The 18,712-nt window shown below is 43.5% G+C and overlaps 2 protein-coding genes across 11 annotated transcripts in view; both read left to right on the top strand.

Moving 5' to 3' along the window:
* Positions 1-3,614, top strand: part of ZNF596 (zinc finger protein 596) — a 28,342-nt gene extending 24,728 nt beyond the window's left edge. For all 7 annotated transcript variants that reach the window (XM_045535322.1, XM_045535321.1, XM_045535323.1 and 4 more), the window contains 2 exons: positions 71-159; positions 948-3,614. In XM_045535322.1, the coding sequence (XP_045391278.1) occupies positions 71-159; positions 948-2,162 (1,304 nt within the window). In that variant the 3' untranslated portion in view covers positions 2,163-3,614. The remainder of the gene's footprint in view (positions 1-70; positions 160-947) is intronic.
* Positions 3,615-10,867: 7,253 nt separating this feature from the next.
* FBXO25 (F-box protein 25) overlaps positions 10,868-18,712 on the top strand; it is a 37,598-nt gene continuing 29,753 nt past the window's right edge. Inside the window, exon 1 of one of the 4 annotated variants that reach the window (XM_045535928.1) lies at positions 10,868-10,957. The gene's annotated coding sequence lies outside the window, so the exon portion shown is untranslated. Of the gene's footprint in view, positions 10,970-11,270; positions 11,583-18,260; positions 18,505-18,712 lie in introns of those variants that run through there. The other 3 variants (XM_045535931.1, XM_045535930.1, XM_045535927.1) reach the window with 3 other exon arrangements.

Genomic DNA, 18,712 nt, shown 5'->3' with positions numbered 1-18,712 from the left:
TCAAATGGGCTTGGGGGCTGTTTAACATATTCAGTCCCCTAAATGCCAATCTGGCAATTGTTTTTTTCAGTTATTTCAGGTAGAGAAGGTGACTTTAAACAAGAAATGACATCCATACAATATATCTATCAGAAGGACACATCCACCATCAGCACAATGGTAAGCTATGTTGGTGTGAATCTGTTCTTAAAAATAGAAACCTAGGCCGGGTGCGGTGGCTCACGCCTGCAATCCTAGCACTCTGGGAGGCCGAGGCAGGTGGATCGCTCAAGGCCAGGAGTTCGAGACCAGCCTGAGCAAGAGCGAGACCCCGTCTCCACTAAAAATAGAAAGAAATTATCTGGACAACTAAAAATATATATAGAAAAAATTAGCCGCACATGGTGGCGCATGCCTGTAGTCCCAGCTACTCAGGAGGCTGAGGCAGAAAGATCGCTTAAGCCCAGGAGTTTGAGGTTGCTGTGAGCTAGGCTGACGCCACGGCACTCACTCTAGCCTGGGCAGCAAAGCAAGACTCTGTCTCAAAAAAAAAAAAATAGAAACCTAGAAATGGAATAAGTTTAGAATTTGGTATAGTTTACTGTACTTAAAGTTGAGATTAAGGGCTTACCCAGCAGAAGGTTTTGGCTCGTTTGAATTTAGGGAAGAAATTAACTTGACGTAAAACCATAACGTGAGGTCTTAAAACAGGAAAATTATGTAAACATGGATATGTGCCTATATTTTGAAACGTAATAAAATTAAAAATCTGTCAGATGGCTCTTCAGCTGGGATGCTACAAAAGAGAAAATCTCTATGCATGCAGTTCGGAAATATACCATATTTATGTAACTAATACAAAAACAATTGTAACTGGAGTCTACTACTGAATGATTACTAACATGTAGAGAAGTCAAGGAAGGGAGGAAAGAATGTGGACAATCCTCTCTCTTTCATTTTCTTCTCAGAAGCAGAGACTTCATACTCAAGAGGATCCTTTTGAATGTAATAATTTGAGAGAAGATTTCATTGATCATATAGCATTGACTCAAAATATGATGAGCCACATGGGAAAGAAACACTGTGTAAGCAAAAAATTTGGGAAATCCCTCAGTGACTGGTTATCCTTTAATCAATATAAGGAAATTCACACTAGATGTAAATCGTATGAAAGTCATCTATGTGGTTATACCTTTAATCAGAGCTCTTCCCGTAGACAACACAGTAAGACTCACACTGGAGAGATAACATTTGAATGTGATGTGTGTGGTAAAACCTTCAGTAAAAGTTCTAATCTTAGACGACATGAGATGATTCACACTGGAGAGAAACCACATGGATGTCATCTGTGTGGGAAAGCCTTTACTCATTGCTCTGACCTTAGAAAACATGAGAGAACACACACTGGAGAGAAACCATATGGATGTCATTTATGTGGGAAAGCCTTTAGTAAAAGTTCTAACCTTAGGCGACATGAGATAATTCATACTAGAGAGAAAGCACATGGATGTCATCTATGTGGGAAAGCCTTCACTCATTGCTCTGATCTTAGAAAACATGAGAGAACTCACTTTGGAGAGAAACCCTATGGATGTCATCTATGTGGGAAGGCCTTCAGTAAAGGTTCTTACCTTAGACAACATGAGAGAACTCACAATGGGGAGAAGCCATATGAATGTCATCTATGTGGAAAAGCCTTCTCTCATTGTTCTCACCTTAGACAACATGAGAGAACTCACAATGGAGAGAAACCGCATGGATGTCATCTATGTGGAAAAGCCTTCACTGAGTCTTCTGTGCTTAAACGACATGAGAGAACTCACACTGGAGAGAAGCCTTATGAATGTCATGTATGTGGGAAAGCGTTCACTGAATCTTCTGACCTTAGACGACATGAGAGAACTCACACTGGAGAGAAACCATATGAATGCCATTTATGTGGAAAAGCCTTCAATCACTCTTCTGTCCTTAGACGACACGAAAGAACTCACACTGGAGAGAAACCATATGAATGCAATATATGTGGTAAAGCCTTCAATAGGAGTTATAACTTTAGACTTCATAAGAGGGTTCACACTGGAGAGAAGCCATATGTATGTCCTATATGTGGGAAAGCTTTTAGTAAATGTTTTAACCTTAGACAACATGAGAGAACTCACACAAAGAATGTAATAAATGTGTAAGATTCTTCAGTCATAGCTTCAACCCCTAAATACACCAGAGGACTAACACATTGAAGAAACATTATGTTTATAATCAGTGTAGAAAAACTTTTATTTATCATTACTACACTCAACCTAAATTAACTCAAAATGGCTAGAATCCATATGTATTTTGTCTATATGGCACAAACTTTAGATGCTAGACTGCCCGTATACAATATGAGAGAATCAAAGTATAACTGAATATGGAACAATCTTAATCCACAGTAATAACTGTTAAACAAAAGGGAGAAGTCACACAAGAGATTCTATGCATGTTATCAATGTGAAAATCCCTTAATTTATAATTTATCCTTTAAACGAGTGAGTAAAATCCACAGGAGACAATCCCTATGTCTGTAATTTCTATGCATCATCATCTTACTAATCACCACTTTTGGTGTGGAGAAGAAGTCAGCATAGTATAACTAATAAAACAGGAAATAAGTGAAAATATTTTATCCTAGGTGGATTAGGGCTCTTGAACAAGTCAGATATACTTAGTGGAGAAGTTACCCAATGAAAAATCATGAGAACTTTTTTTATTAATAGAGTAACATTTGTAGGATAGGTCTGGATTCATGTGATATAAAACACTCTAAATGTCATGAGTGAGGGAAAGTCATCAGTTAGTTACTCATTCCTTAATCAATGCCAACGTTTTTCCACTGAGGAGAAAACAATCTTTACAGAAAAATGGAAATAGCTTCAGACAGATTTCTTGTCTGAAAAGTCAGACTGGGAAGAAAATTCTAAAAAGCCATTGAGCATACACTTGAGCAAAAAATTCAGAATTTTGGACAGACTTGTTATTGAAAATATGTAGGATAAAATATACAATTCTGAAGTGACCTGGGAATATTGAACACAGAACTAAGTAATAAGAAATGAGATTAAATTTGATTACTACTGGTAAAAATGCAAGTAGTAAGTATTGTTGCTAAATAATCTAATATTTTGGTCAAACTCTAGGTTTTTTATTAAGTTTTAAACACATACATTTGTGTCAATGGAACTAATACTTGTAGATCACAAAATCATATGTCCTAACTTTAATATTAGTGGTATATATGTACATGGCAATGATGAAATCAAACATGGATTATTAAACAGTAACTTTATAAGTTAAGTCTCATGGTACATGAATTTGCCTCTTATTTTTAAACCAGGTTACTGAAGTGTAATGGACACACATGGCTGTGCAAATTTAGCATGTACAACTTAATGAGTTTAGAGATAAATGTACAGCCATGAAGCCATCACCACTATCCATGCCACAAATATATTCATCCCCTTTAGAAGTTTCCTTCTGCCCTATATTATCATTGTTTTCTCACTCCTTAGCAAATTTTTAAGTATGTAATACAGTACTATTGACTATAGGCACTATGTTGTAAAATTTAATATTGTAAAAAAATTAAAATTAGAAATGAATCTATTTAAATAAAAATTGACAGTCTTGAATAATTGTCAGTGAGTTACTATATTAGCATGAATATGTCTCAGAATCCAAAATCAGGCAGAGTGTCATTACATATAATAGATTTTTGTTGCCATGGACTTTTTTCAATAAGAACAAATGAGGACACAGAAGACAGGATACATTTGGATTATCATATTTCCAGAATACCTTGTATATTTACACTAATTTATGTGATGAAGCACTGCTTGGAAGCATAGAAAGAAACCATGACAATTTGAGCTTGCCCGTATATCCCAGTGACAACAACCGTGAATCTACATATCACCAGCTGGAAATGAGTCTCTTGTGTCCAAGCCACTTCCATCCACACATACAGAGTCTTATTATAAATTACTTTTCTTGAAATCCCAGTTTAAAAACGTGAGTTTTGTCTTGGGTCTTTTACTTCTCCATATCATTCCCCAGTGTTTTGTGTAGATAAGACTTCTTATTGTGTGTTACACATTATCTAATATAGGGAAGAGACTGAAGTTGAGGTTTTACCCAGAGAGGATGATTATTCTCTTTGCCAGATAGTGAGAATATATCACTGTCTTTGATTCAGGAATTGAAATGCACTCTGGCTGCGTTGCAGAGTTGATTAGGATCAGTGTAACCCTCATGCCTTATGTTCATTCCATAGAGGGAACAGAGTTGTTAAACCTTTTTGGTGCGACATTCCCTTGGGCACACGCAGATTACACAGATAGATCTATCAGGGCTTCCTTCTGTGGGACGTGCCCCTCTTACCTTGCTTGGATGTACAAGACATTTGAAAAGTTAAACCTCTCATAAAATGACAGAGAAAAAGAGATAAAGCCATTGTGAGAGGTTGTTTCAAAATTTATTTATTCCTAAGTAATTTGAGTTTATTTTAGTTTGCTGTTATAAAAGGTAACCTCTTAATAAAACCTTGACCCAAACGACATCCACTTCAGATAAGAGTTTGAGTTGGGGAGAAGAATGTTATTCCATTAGGAAATATACCCCAATTTTTCTCCTAATCTTCAACACACAATTAAGACAAATACAGCTGCTGCAACACTTTACACAATTCTTACCTACAGCAGCAAAAACAAGATCAACATACACTTGTGTATATAAATGTTGGGTCAAGGCTGTATGTAAGAATACCATTCTACTTTTCACAGTAAGTTTCTAAAGTACCAACATCTGTAGTTTTTAGGAACTACAAAAATTTTTAGGAAGTTTTTTGTGCATGATCATAACTCCTACTCCCTGCCTCTTTGGCTCAATGACACAAGATCAAAACCAAAAATGATGTTTCTCTTGAAGTCACTCGGCTGGTCTCAGGGCTGAAGTTGCCTCTGCACCCGCCGGGCCCCTGCAGTAGGGGCAGGTGAAGGACTTCATCAGCCACTCATCGATGCAGCCCAGGTGGTAGAAGTGCTGGCACGGCAGACGGCGAATGGGATCCCCACAAGCAAATTCCAGGAAACAGATACCACACTCTGGCCCCTCTTCTTCTGACCCATCTCTTCCAGGGTCATAAAATTCTTCAGAAAGATGCTGTATAAGGCTTATTCTTTGAGCTAATCTAGTCTGTTCCTCCTCGATCAGCTGCATTGCTAATTGAGGCTGGCTAGGTGTTGGAAGGTAGGTTGGCACTGCAGCGTATTCCTGACGTGGCGGAGAGGGCTCCAGATTCTCTGCTGCCCACAGGCCATACCCGAGGATGTCACCATCTAAGGTGGTGCACCTGAGGCAGTTTCCCATTTCCTGAGGCTGAGGTGTGTGGTCAGTGCACTGTCCTGACAGTTCTCAACAGCAGTCCTAAGTCACCCCTGTACTTAAGGTCCAGATAAAAATATAACAAGTAAATGACCAGAAGTTTGATCAAATACAACCCTCTGCTTCAAGATACGCACACAAATTTGATATGATTTGATATGGTGAATATAGGTTCACAAGGCTTTAGTAACTTGACAAAATTACATGGCTCCAAATTGGGTCCACTAAGATTTTAATGCTAGTGTAATCGTAGCCCTTACTCCCATACTCTTGTTTCTAAACGTGGTCACCTCGAGAGTATATACCACAACTAGGTTTTTGTCATGTATGTCAATTTCAGATCAAAAATTGAAAGCATTCCCGCTTAGAACTGGAACCAGACAAGGTTGCCCATAGTGCTGGAAGTCCTTGCCAGAGCAATCAGACAACAGAAGGGAATTAAGGGCGTCCGAATAGGGGCAGAAGAGGTCAAACTCTCACTCTTTGCTGATGATACGCTAGCTAACACCTAGAAAATCCCAAGGATTCAGCCAAGAGACTCCTGGAATTGATAAACGAATTCAGTAAAGTCTCAGGATACAAAATTAATGCACACAAACCAGTGGCATTCATATATGCCAATAATAGTCAAGCTGGAAGTCAAATCAAAGACACAACATATTCCACAATAGCACCAAAGAAAATTAAATATTTAGGAATATATTTAACTAAGGAGGTGAGAGATATTTACAGGAAGAACTACGAAACACTGAGAAAAGAAGCTGTAGATCATGTGCACAGATGGAAATCTTTACTATGCTCATGGGTTGGTAGACTCCTCCATTCTACCTAAATGTCCATTCTACCTAAAGTGATCTGCAGAATTAATGCAATCACTACCAAAATTTCACCATCATTCTTTACAGATTTAGAAAAAAGTTTACACTTCGTCTGGAACCAGAGAAGACCTTGTATAGCCAAATCAACCTTTTTTTTTTTTTTTTTTTTTTGAGACAAAGTCTTGCTCTGTTGCCCAGGCTAGAGTGTGCCGTGGCGTCAGCATAGCTCACAACAACTTCAAACTCCTGGGCTTAAGCAATCCTTCTGCCTCAGCCTCCTGAGTAGCTGGGACTACAGGCATGCACCACCATGCCCGGCTAATTTTTTTTCTATATGTATATTTTACTTGTCCAGCTAATTTCTTTCTATTTTTTTAGTAGAGATGGGGGTCTCGCTCTTGCTCAGGCTGGTCTCGAACTCCTGACCTTGAGTGATCCTCCCACCTCAGCCTCCCAGAGTGCTAGGATTACAGGCGTGAGCCACGGCACTGTAGCCCAAGCAACAAGCGAGACTTTGTCTCAAAAAAAAAAAAAAAAAAAAAGGAAAGGAAGGAAAAAAAAAAGAAAAAGATGTCTGTCCACTCTGGTGGGAATCTCTCCAGTACTCACCAGAAACCAAGCAGATAGAAAAATCCAACGGAGCCAAGTCTTTATGGAGGTCGCTGTCACCACACTCTGGATCTCAGAGCTTCCCCTCTTCTGTGAAAGTGCCACTTGGATGGTGAGTTCTGTTTTTATGCAGTGGAAAAGCTCATCAATTGTATAATCTCATCAACCATATAATCCAAAGGACCCACCCTGAGTAACTGGGATGTCAGTCAAGATGAATCCAATCAAGGCAAACCTCTTTAGGTTAATCACGTAGACGCAATTAAGAAAAGTGATCATGCTTCTTGATTCTGCACTTATACAAGTCTCAGTAACTAAGCTGGGCTTTTACCAAAGACCTCACTATTTTGTGAATTTGGGTTGTTCCTGGCAGCCTGTAGACTGCGGCAAGAGGGTCCTTCCTGCCCTCTGTCTCTGAGAGAGTGGCTGTCCTTCAACATGCTCTCATGCCATGGGCATCATATTTCCTAAATGGAATAATATTTTTCTCCCCAACCCAAACTCTTATCTGAAGTGGATGTCATTTGGGTCAAGGTTTTATTAAGAGGTTACCTTTTATAACAGCAAACTAAAATGAACTCAAATTACTTATGAATAAACAAATATTGAAACAACCTCTCACAATGGCTTTATCTCTTTTTCTCTGTCATTTTATGAGAGGTTTAACTTTTCAAATGTCTTGTACATCCAAGCAAGGTAAGAGGGGCACGTCCCACAGAAGGAAGCCCTGATAGATCTATCTGTGTAATCTGGGTGTGCCCAAGGGAATTTCACACCCAAAAGGTTTATTAGGCCGGGTGTGTAATCCTAGCACTCTGGGAGGCCGAGGCGGGAGGATTGCTCAAGGTTAGGAGTTCGAGACCAGCCTGAGCAAGAGCGAGACCCCGTCTCTATTAAAAAAAAAAAACAAGGCCGGGTGCAGTGGCTCACGCCTGTAATCCTAGCACTCTGGGAGGCCGAGGCGGGTGGATCGCTCAAGGTCAGGAGTTCGAGACCAGCCTGAGCAAGAGCGAGATCCTGTCTCTACTAAAAATAGAAAGAAATTATCTGGCCAACTAAAAATATATATAGAAAACATTAGGTGGGCATGGTGGCGCATGCCTGTAGTCCCAGTTACTCGGGAGGCTGAGGCAGTAGGATCGCGTAAGCCCAGGAGTTGGAGGTTGCTGTGAGCTAGGCTGACGCCACGGCACTCACTCTAGCCCGGGCAACAGAGTGAGACTCTGTTTAAAAAAAAAAAAAGAAAAAGAAAAAGAAAAGCAAAAGCGTTTATTAAGTCTGTTCCCGCCATAGAGGGAAGACAAAGTAGAGGTGTCCTTTGCTCAGAGAAGTTGCACAGCACAGGACTTTGGGACAAGAACAAACAGAGCTTCCCTGTGGAACTTGCCTCTTGAATCTCGTTGACTTCACTGTCTCCTCCAATTTGGGATTCTCGCGAGTTTTCCACTAAAGTAGATGTGAGTTAGCCTCACTCCACTCCCATTTTAGAATGGTTATAACTGGTTATATTATTTTCAAACCATTTTTCTACCAAAGCAATTAGTTTTGGGAAGATTAATGTTCCTACCATTTCTCACCAAAGGACACTGGTGCTTTAAGTGAACTGTAACTGGACACAGAAGTGGTGGAGTGGAAAAGCTCTGGGATGAGCCAGGGGGAGTGGGCTGAATGCTGCCTCCAAAGATGCCCAGTCCTAATCCCTGTAACCTGGGAATGTTACCTTGTGTGGGAAAAGGGTCTTGCGGGAGTGATTAGATTAAGGATCTTGAGGCGAGGAGATTATCCTGGATTACCTGGGTGGGCCCTAAATGTGATCACCAGTGTCTCCATAAGAGGGAGGCAGTGGGAGGCTGAAAGGCAAGGGGAGAAGGTGATGTGAAGAGGCAGGCAGAGATTGGAGGGGCAGGAACCGCAGCCTCATAGGACCAGCTGCCCCCAGAATCTGGAGAGAGGTGTGGGACAGGTTCTCCCTCAGCCCCTCCGGACGGAACCAGCACCGGTAAGCCCTTGGTTTTGGACTTCTGGCCTCCAAAGCTGCGAAGGCATAAATTTCTGTTGTTTTAAGCCACCAACAGTGTGGTAATTCGTCACAGCAGCCCTGGGAAATGAATACAGCTGGCTTCGAATTCTAGTTTCATCTTGTACTCTTTGTAGGATGGGCATATTATTCAACCTCACTGAGTCTTAGTACCTTCATCTGCAAAATCGGAGAAATAATAGCTGCTTCATAGAGTTTTGTGAGGATTAAATGAGTTAATGCAGCACAGTGCTGAGCACGCAGTGGCTTCTGGTGAAAGCTTAGAGATTTAGTCAGTGTTCTAGGTTAAAATGATTCCTAGGTTCCTTGACCAAGTGATAGGTGAAGTCTTTATTCCAAAGACAAACACAGAGAAACGTCTTTCAGCAAACATCCAGAGCCGGTAGCAGGTAATGTTAAACTCTAATGGGGACAGTTGTTATTCCTCCTCCACACTTTGGGTCCAAAGTCACTCAGTGGACAGAGTCACCTGCCACTGAAGTGGCAGTGTTTTCCTCCAATACGTCTTTCTGTTTAGCGTGTGGTGCAGTTGACAACCTGACCGTCTGTGCTTGTGTACTGTGCTGGTGTGACAGTAATTTTGTAACGAGACAACTAAAAGGGACATGCTTTAAGAGCTAGGATCCCACGAGGAAATGTAACCTAGGTGATGTATGAGGAGAGCAATAGTTCGTTTTTTCAATAGTAGGGCTGGAGGGCAAAGTCTTAGAGCCTTTGATCCTACAGAAAAGCCCAAATATGAATCTACTTTCCCGGTATCGAAGCGAATGCCAGGACTTTTCTGTGTCATCCTTCTGCCAAAGCAAGGGGACTTTCACGCTGTCAGTGAAATTACTTTTCACTCAAAGATAACGCTTTGCAACGGCATTTGCTCACTCCCGACCCCGTGGCTCCCGGAACGCTCCTTCGGAAAGGCCAGGGTCCGCCTCCGCGTCCTCCTGTTGGAGATGAGGGAAGTTTGGTGTTTGCAAACTCCCGGAAAGTCCCTGTTTTAAATCATTTTCCAGCCAGTCCACCCCCAAGAAGAGAACAATGTTTCTGAGTCCCCCAAACCAGCACGTGGGACAGCGCAGCCGGCCGGGGGCGCGCGGCTGGCGGCTGCGTGGGGCGGGGGCGGCGGCTCCACGCGCCCCTCGGGAGCCCGCGCTCGGGCACGCCTGGCCAGTGCGCAGGCGCGGCGGGGAGCGGGTGATGGGGCCACCGTGCCCGGAACCCGCTCTCCCTCCCGGGGCCAGTGCGCAGGCGGCCCCCTTCTCTGTGTCCCGCCCCTCCCGTTTCTCCGTGTCCCGCCTCTTCCCCGCGTCCGCCGCAGGCCTCGCCTCTGCCCCTTCTCCGCGCCCCGCCCCATGCCCCGCCCCATGCCCCGCCCCACTTCTCAGCGCCCCGCCCCGTCCCACGCCCCGCCCTGCTCCGTTCTCTGCGCCCCACCGCGCCCCACGCCCGGCCCCTCCTGCTTCCCCGCGCCCCGCCTCTTCCCCCGCGCCCCGTACCACGCCCCTCCCCACTTCACGCCCCGCCCCCATCCCACGCCCCGGCCTGCCCTGTTCTCTGCGCCCCGCCCGCTTCCCCGCGCCCCATCCCTGCCCCACGCCCCGTCCCACGCCCCGCCCCCTCCTCAGCGCCCCGCCCCACTGCTCTGCGCCCCGCCCCATCCCACACTCCGGCCGGCCCCCTTCTTTGTGCCCCGCCCCTCTCATTTCTCCGTGTCCCGCCTCTTCCCCGCGCCCCGCCCCACGCCCCGCCTCTTCCACGTGCCACGCCCCGTTACACGCCCCGCCCACTTTTCAGCGCCCGCTCCACACCCCGTCCCGCGCGAGCCGGCCAGCTCTTTCACGACACGCCCCGCCATGACCCGCCCTCCAGCGCCGTGGCCGCCCAGCTCCTCTACGTCCCAACCCCAGCAGGCGCAGCAGGGTCGAGCCCACTGCGCACGCGCCCCCCGCGCCCCGCGCCGGCTCCCCTCCCCCCGGACCGGGTAGCCACACCGCCACCTGAAGCCGCACCGGCCAATCAGCGCGGCTGAGGGCGGGGCTTCTCCGCGGTGCGCCTGGAGGCGGCAGGCGACTTCCGGCAATAATCCCGGACGCTTAGCGGTCAGGTGCGGACTCAGGTCGGGGGTGCGCGGGGCAGGCACCGGGGGCGGTGCTGGGGGTCGCGGGCGCGCCAGGTGGTACTCAAGGCCGTGGGCGCCGGGCGGGGACGGGGGGCGGTGCTGGGGGTCGCGGGCGCGCCAGGTGGTACTCAAGGCCGTGGGCGCCGGGCGGGGACGGGGGGCGGTGCTGGGCGTCGCGGGCGCGCCAGGTGGTACTCAAGGCCGTGGGCGCCGGGCGGGGACGCGGGGCGGGGACTAGGTCCTCTCCGGTGCACGCTGGGTCTCAGTGGACTTCACCCACCGCCCACCTTCCCGGCTGTCCTCGCTGCAGCCTCCTGGGCCCTCCCGCCAGCCCCCGCTTCGGTGGGGCCCGCAGTGCTCCCTGGCGTGTCCGCCTCCGTCTCGGCGGCGCTCGGGCCTCCTCCCGCGGGCGTCCGCCCCCTGGGCCGTGGTTTCCTCTCCGCATCCTCAGCCCATTCCCGCGCCGCTTTCTCCTGGGAACGCGGCCTGGGCGCGACCGGCTCCCCTCGGCCACGCTGTGCCTCGTCTGCTGCTCAGCCTTCCTGCGTTTGCTCCGTGTGTGCAGCTCGGGCGCAGCCTCATCTCTCCAGTTGCCTGCCTGGCTTTCCTGGTAGGTGGCACTTGGGAATTTTGCATCCTTTCCGTACAGTAAGCTGCTTTGACCTTCCTTGCAGTTAGAGTCCATCTCTATCCTTGCGGCTAGTGAAACTCATCTTGAAAACCGTAATGGAGAGAACAGTTTGTTTTCTTGTAGAGCTCTTTTTCCTCCTCCACATGCTTAGCAGCCGGGCCTCCTCAGAAAAACGCCTTTCTCTTCCATGTTCCCCTCTTCTTCGCGTATCATCCTTTTCCGTGAAGCATCTATGATTCCCTCTCAGGCTTTCTTAGAGTAAATCCCATTTCTGACTCTCAGCTTTTAGTTTGCCATTTTTTGATGTCTTCTTTGGATCCAGGCTTAAAAGCCATATTCACGTTTGACCATACAGCGTTTGACCATAAGTGAGTTTGAAACATTGTAGGGAAAAGAGCGTAATAAAGAAAAATTTAAATGCTTTTCACATTGAAGATACCATTCTTTCTTGTCCCAGAACATTGGAAACTATTTTCTCAAAATTTATGATGAAAAATAAGAAATAAGGTGGAAAATAAAGTATTTTGCCAACTTTTTTCTCTGCATATGAAACTGCCTTGCTCTTATTTTCATTATAACTTGCTTTTGTTTATGTATGGCTCTTGCTTTACACTTAAAGCTTTTATTGTTTTTGAAGATAATAACTGGTGTAATTACTGGTTATTGATTTCCTTTTCATCTAACTTAAAAACAAATAGCAAAATACATGTCTTTTAAAATGGACTAGAGTTCTGTTTCTTGTTTTCGTTACTGCTTTTATATTTGGATCCATCATTACTTTAGATTCTATTATTATATGTAATATAAGAATGTAAAAATGAAGACCTTGTAATTAAGTGGCAGTTGTCTTAATAGGGTATTCAGGAACTGCTGTTACAAACATAAGGTGGTTAAGAGCATGGAAATAAAGAATAAAACCATTATTTTGAATCTCAGCTCCACCAGACACCTGCCTCAGTGCCCGCATCCGTAAAATAGAGAATTGTAAAATGAGGATAATAACATTTCCTACCTTGGAAGCTAGTGTGAAAACTAAATGAGGTAATACATGTAGATTGTTTAGAGTAATACCTAACTTATACTAAATTCTAATAAATGTTTGTTATTATTATATCATTAGTTCAGGAAAAAATTATGCTTGTTGAAGGGAACATGTTTTTTGGTTAGTTCTGATTGTCTCATGCCAGGAATTTTTACCGGCAGGTGAACTTCATGAAGTCTTGTTCTACTAAAGTACCCCATCCCCAAGTCCTGCCACATGAAATAGAGATTAAGGGAAGATTTAAAACAGTTCAGCCTCATTAGCTGTCTGAAATAAGTTGGTATAAGATGTGCTTAAATATTGCAAATTATACAAGCTATGTAATAGCCAAGATGCTCTGAGTACTTGCTGTTATACATTTAATAATTTTCAGCGGTATTTTCTAGTTTTTATTTTTGTATTTGGAAATTCTCAAAGGTAATTGTAATTAAAAGAAATTTATAAAGCCTGAGCCATTCATGTTTTTTTAATCGAACAGATAAATTCCCATGAAAAGTGCTGGGCCATCCTTGTTCTAAAAGTTTAGTATCACTGATTTACAACATCAGAAGCCTCAGATTGGAACTACTTTTGAAAACTCAAGGTCCAGGCAACTTTTAAATGGCAGCTTTTCTTTGGTTTTTGTTTGTTTGTTTTTTTCTGTTTGCTGTTTTCTAATGGCTGGTTTTTAATCTGCTTCCAGAGTTTGTGCTTTAGTTTGTGAACTGTATAGATTATACTTTAAAATTAAACTTTATTGTGATCCAAGGAGCATGCCATGGCAGATCTATGAAACACACACATCTACAGAGAATCAAATCTTTTGCTCTGTGTTGAAAATAAAAACTTGGGCATGGGCTGGTTTTCTTATTTTTTATTTTTTTTTTGAGACAGAGTCTTGATCCGTTGCCCGGGCTAGAGTGAGTGCCGTGGCATCAGCGTAGCTCACAGCAACCTCAAACTCCTGGGCTTAAGCGATCCTCCTGCCTCAGCCTCCCGAGTAGCTGGGACTACAGGCATGCGCCACCATGCCCGGCTAATTTTTTCTATATGTATATATTATAGTTGGCCAGCTAATTTCTTTCTATTTTTTTTAGTAGAGACGGGGTCTCCCTCTTGCTCAGGCTGGTCTCGAACACCTGACCTCGAGCGATCCACCCACCTCGGCCTCCCAGAGTGTTAGGATTACAGGCGTGAGCCACTGCGCCCGGCCTGTTTTTTATTTCCATTGTCCATTAGCTACATTTCACTCCTTTCTTAAAAAATTAAATTTAGCAGCTGAAATATTCAGACTAAACTATTGGGTTATTAAATATGAAATGTCTGATTTTGAATCAAAATTTATTATATCAAACAAGAAGCAGTACAATTAAAGTGTGCACCTAAACCGTCAACACGGTTTTGCCATCTTAATGGTAGTTTGCTTATGCCAGCAAGTGAAGGAGCCTGGAGAGCGAGTGGCAATGAAATTGCAAAAGGCATTTTCCACAGCTTGTTGAGAATTGAATATTTTTCCTTGCAAAAAATGGTCCAAAGCCTGGAAGAAGTGGTAGTCAGTCGGTGCAAGGTCTGGTGAATATGGTGGATGACAGAGAGTTTCCAAGTGCAGCTTCTGTAGTTTGAGCAGCATTGTTTTTTGTGATGTGGTCTTGCAAGAGGATTGTCCTGTCTCTGTTGACCAATCTTGGGTGCTTAATTGCAAGCATCCTCGTTATTTCATACAATTGGTTGCAGTAGACATCAGCTGTAATTCATCCACCAGGTTTCATGAAGCCACAGTGGATAATACCAGCGCTAGACCACCAAACAGAAACCATTAGCTTTTTGTGATGAGTATTCGGTTTTGGACTGTGTTTTGGCAGTTCATCTTTATCCAACCATTGTGTTGAACACTTGCGATTGTCAAAAAGAATCCATTTTTCATCACAGGTAACAACATGGTGTAGAAATGGTTTGCCTTTATGTTGTGACAGCACAGAATGGCAAGCTTCGAGATGATTTCCCTTCTGATGCTCATTTAATTCAAGTGGTACCCATCTATCCAGCTTTTTTTACCATGCTGATTTGTTTCAAATGGTCCAATATTGGTGGAATAGTAACGTCAAACCTTCTTGCTAATTAATGCGTAGGTTGAGATGGATTCACTTCCACTACAGCTTTCAGCTTATCATTATCCACCATGGTCTCGGGTCACCCACATGGCTCATTTTAAAGATTAAAATCACCAGAGTAGGACTTCTCCAACTGTCCACGTGCTGTGCGTTCATTAACCACATTGTTCCCAAACACTTCGTCGTTATTTCAAGCTGTCTGTGCTGCATTAGTTCCACAACAGAACTCATATTCAGAAATAACATGAATTTTTGACTTATCCATAGTTTTACAAGAATTGCTCTAAAAAAAAAATTGAAAGATAATCACCAGCCAAACCATGCATTTTAAAGAATGAGGATGTACCTTCACAATAAAAAATAAAACAAAAAGTGTCAAAGTGAAACATCGGAGATATCAATTGTCAAACTTAGTACTTAAGGAAATCGGACATTGCATACTTAATAACCTAATATGTTCATTTCTCAATAAGTTGTTAAAATGAACTTTCTGTAGAGTTTTGGTAATTGTAAAAGAGTTGGTTATATTATTGGAAACTCCAAGCTGGCTCTTTACTTCATGTAAATAGATTGTTTGAGAAAGCAGAAGATAAGTGTATTAAATGATGAGTGGGCATAGTGTCTAAATAGGTAAGTACGATGTTTGTCTGTCATTGGGTTTGAAATACATTGTTAGCTGACGATGCAGGGATGTGCACAGAACAGTCATCTAGATATGGGTCTGTTGGCAAGGTGTTTCTTATGCTTGGTTGTTTTTGTCTGTCTCCATTCTCCCATTTGATCTATCCTACAGGCCCTAGAAAATTATTATTCTCAAAACAACACTGCTCATGTTGATACGTTGCTTAAAAACTTGTAATTTCTTAGAACATCTGGTCCAAACACCTTTGATATTCAAAGTCTGCAACGATCAGGCTTCTAGTCACCTTTCCAGCTTACCTGCCAATTCTCCCGTGAAATTTCTCCATGTTAACCAACATGTTGTGCTTATCTTTCTCAAATGTGTCATAAGCATTTCTGCCGTTACACTTATCCACCAACCATGCCGGTGATGGGTATGTTTTTCCTTAACTCTCCTCTTACTGAAGGTCTAACCGTGCTTTAAGGCCAAGCTCATGTCCTGCTTTCTCCTCAGAGCTTTCCTAGCTGATTTGCTTTTTTTCTTTTAGTTATTCTTTTATAATTTCTTTTAGTTATTCTCTCTTTACCACTCTTTCAGTACTCACGTTACAGCATTGTGTGTGTGTATGTATATTTGCGCACACATTATCTGCACATAAACACAAACTTCATATTACATGTAATGGAGTTTTTTGTGTGTTTTCATTTGTTTTACTGCTGTTTTGTTTTTTTTTTTTTTTTTTTTTTTTTTTTTTTAGTTACTTAGCCAGATGGTACACCCTTGAAGTCAGGGACAACTAGCATAATAACATTTAGTCAAATGTTTGTCATTGAAGTAATCCTGTATTTGGTCTATCAGCAATATTTTTCAGGGTTACCATTGGATTTTTTTTTTTTAAACACAGATTTTTGAATCCACAGTTTCAACATGATATTGAGAGGTACTTTGGCAATTATCAGAGATAGTCGTAACAACTGTTTTTCTCTTGGATGTTTTTTGTGAGACTGAAGTTGCTATTGAAAGTAGTCATCTGCTACGTTGTGGTCCTTGCCACCTTTGGTGGAAATGTTCTCTGGCCTGTCTCTGAATGTTCTTGAAATCAGAAAGTCAGACATATGCTATTGGAGACAGTCTTAGGTGACTCTGGACTGACACTTTCTGAGTACGTGGTGGTGGCTTTTGCATTTTAGGATGTTCAGTAGTTGCGAAGCAGGTCTGTGAGACAAGGCTTATCAAAATAGTGCTGAGATTTAAGGAATATTTTTGAAGTATGTTATAAAGCAAGAATTTTAATTAACATGTGACTGAGAAAAATGTGTTCAAATGGGGAAGATTTTGAGTTCCTCTTGGTGTAAAGAAAAATGACTTCATCATACATTTCATACACATCAGGAATGAAGCATTTGTAGTTGAACCAGGAATAGAAATATTGTTGAAGGCCATGTAATTTCCTTTTTTTTTTTGTCTCTTGTAAGGTAGTAAATGCCTATTTGACAGCCTGCTTTTTGTTACGCTAAATATAGTTGGGAGCCGTTGTTTGGACACTTTCATGTGCTCTGTGTGATGTAAATATTCTGCATAAGGAGAGGTTCCAAGTCTACTTGGATTGACAGGGACACATTACTAAAACTGTTTGCTGGAGGCTTCAGCTACCTTCCTGTAGCTAAATTCAGTGTCTGCTTTTCAGTTCTTACCAGCTGTGCTTGGCTTCTTTACAACGTTTTCCTTTCAGTCATTTCTTTGTTAAAATACATTTTTGCCTTGACTTCTACTTTCCCCTCTATCTTTGGCTCTGCTTTTTCAGTTTTTTTCCTGAGTGCATCTTCATCCCCTGGTCCCGTAAATTTTGGTGTTTCCTAGGGTTTGCTCCTTGGCTGTCTTGATTTGTCAGTCTACACATGCTGTGATATTGTTTCTGTGGCTTTCATTACTATCTATGGTAAATGCTGATGATTTCCTTGTATTTCTCTCCAGCCTTTCTTGTGAGCCATGGATCTATCAATTGCTTGGTTCATTAAATACGTAAATATTTATTGAGCTGCTATTGTTCAAGGTAATTGGGATAGAGAGCTGAGTAAGACGTCGCATTGTCTTGGAGGAAAACAGATAGCAAACACATCAGAAATTTCGGGCAGCCTTTACTACTCTGGAGGCAGTAGGTGCCGCAGAGAGATTTGTGGGGGGTGCAGAGGCCGCCAAAGGGAGCTGTTTGGACAGGCGTCAGGGAAGCCTTTCTGGGCAGGTACATTTGAACGAGCAACATGCAGATCTAAGGCCGTTCTACCCTCCCTGTGTATGAGAGTCACCTGTGGACCTTTAAAAAATACTTGAACTTAGCCCTCATCCCTAGTATTCATATTTACTTGGTCTGAGATGGGGCTAAGAACTTGTACCTTTTAAAAGCTGCCCAGATTGTGACGTTAGTGTGCAGTGATACTGAAACCACTGACCAAGAGGAAGGGAGTGCCCGTCAGTGGGGAGAACTCAAGTTCACGGTCTCGCTCTCGAGTTGCAAACTTCACAGAGGTAATGATGTCTGTTGCATCATTTTTTAAGTTACAGTCTTTATTCCCAGAGTCCGATATGTCAAACGTAACAAGCATGTCCAAAGCTGAAATCAACGTCTCTTAACCTCTTCCCTGCAGCAAAACCCTGGTGTTCATATGCCTTATCTCAAAACCGGGTACCACAACCCAAATCTGGATGGCTGTGTGACGTCTCCTCGCACATCCAGCCAGTCTTCCGTGCTGTCCGACTCTTCCTCCTAAGTATTCCTACCACCTCTGTTTGTTCCCAGTGGCCGCCAGGCCCAGCTCTTTCCTCCTGCAGTCACACCCCATTTTTTCCCTGGGCGTGACCCTGAGTTCTTTGTCACTTCCCTGCAGCAGGCCTCTTCTTGGCCCCTGTTGTCCTCAGAGTGAAGTCCAGTTCCTTGGACTTGATTGGCCTCAATGACGTCTCCATTCCCGATGTAGCCACTCCCCACTGCCTCTCTTCTGTTCTAAGCTTCAACCAGGAAGTACTTAGAGGTGCGGAGTGTGAACACCTGCCATGTTAGGGCACTTCTACTTCTGGCAGTGACGGTGCACTCTGTGTGGAATACGGTCCCTGCTCCGGCCCGCTCCCTGCCTGCTGCTTGGTCTTCAGGTATGAGCTTGGTGTCGCCCTGGCAAACCTTTCGTGACATGTGCAGTTCTGGGCCAGCAGCCCACCTGTACTCACCCCCTCTTACCACTTCAGCACCACCAAGGTACTGTGTTATCTTTTCTGTCGCTAATGTCTGGCCAGCCTCAGGTGATAAGCAGACTTAGATGTTAAATAAGAACTTCAGTCTTTAAAATCAGTGAATAAATGT

Source organism: Lemur catta, chromosome 22 (genome assembly GCF_020740605.2).
Source record: "Lemur catta isolate mLemCat1 chromosome 22, mLemCat1.pri, whole genome shotgun sequence".
Lineage (NCBI taxonomy): Eukaryota > Metazoa > Chordata > Mammalia > Primates > Lemuridae > Lemur > Lemur catta.
The sequence above is the reverse complement of the archived record's forward strand: the minus strand, read 5'-3'. Positions and strand labels throughout refer to the sequence as shown.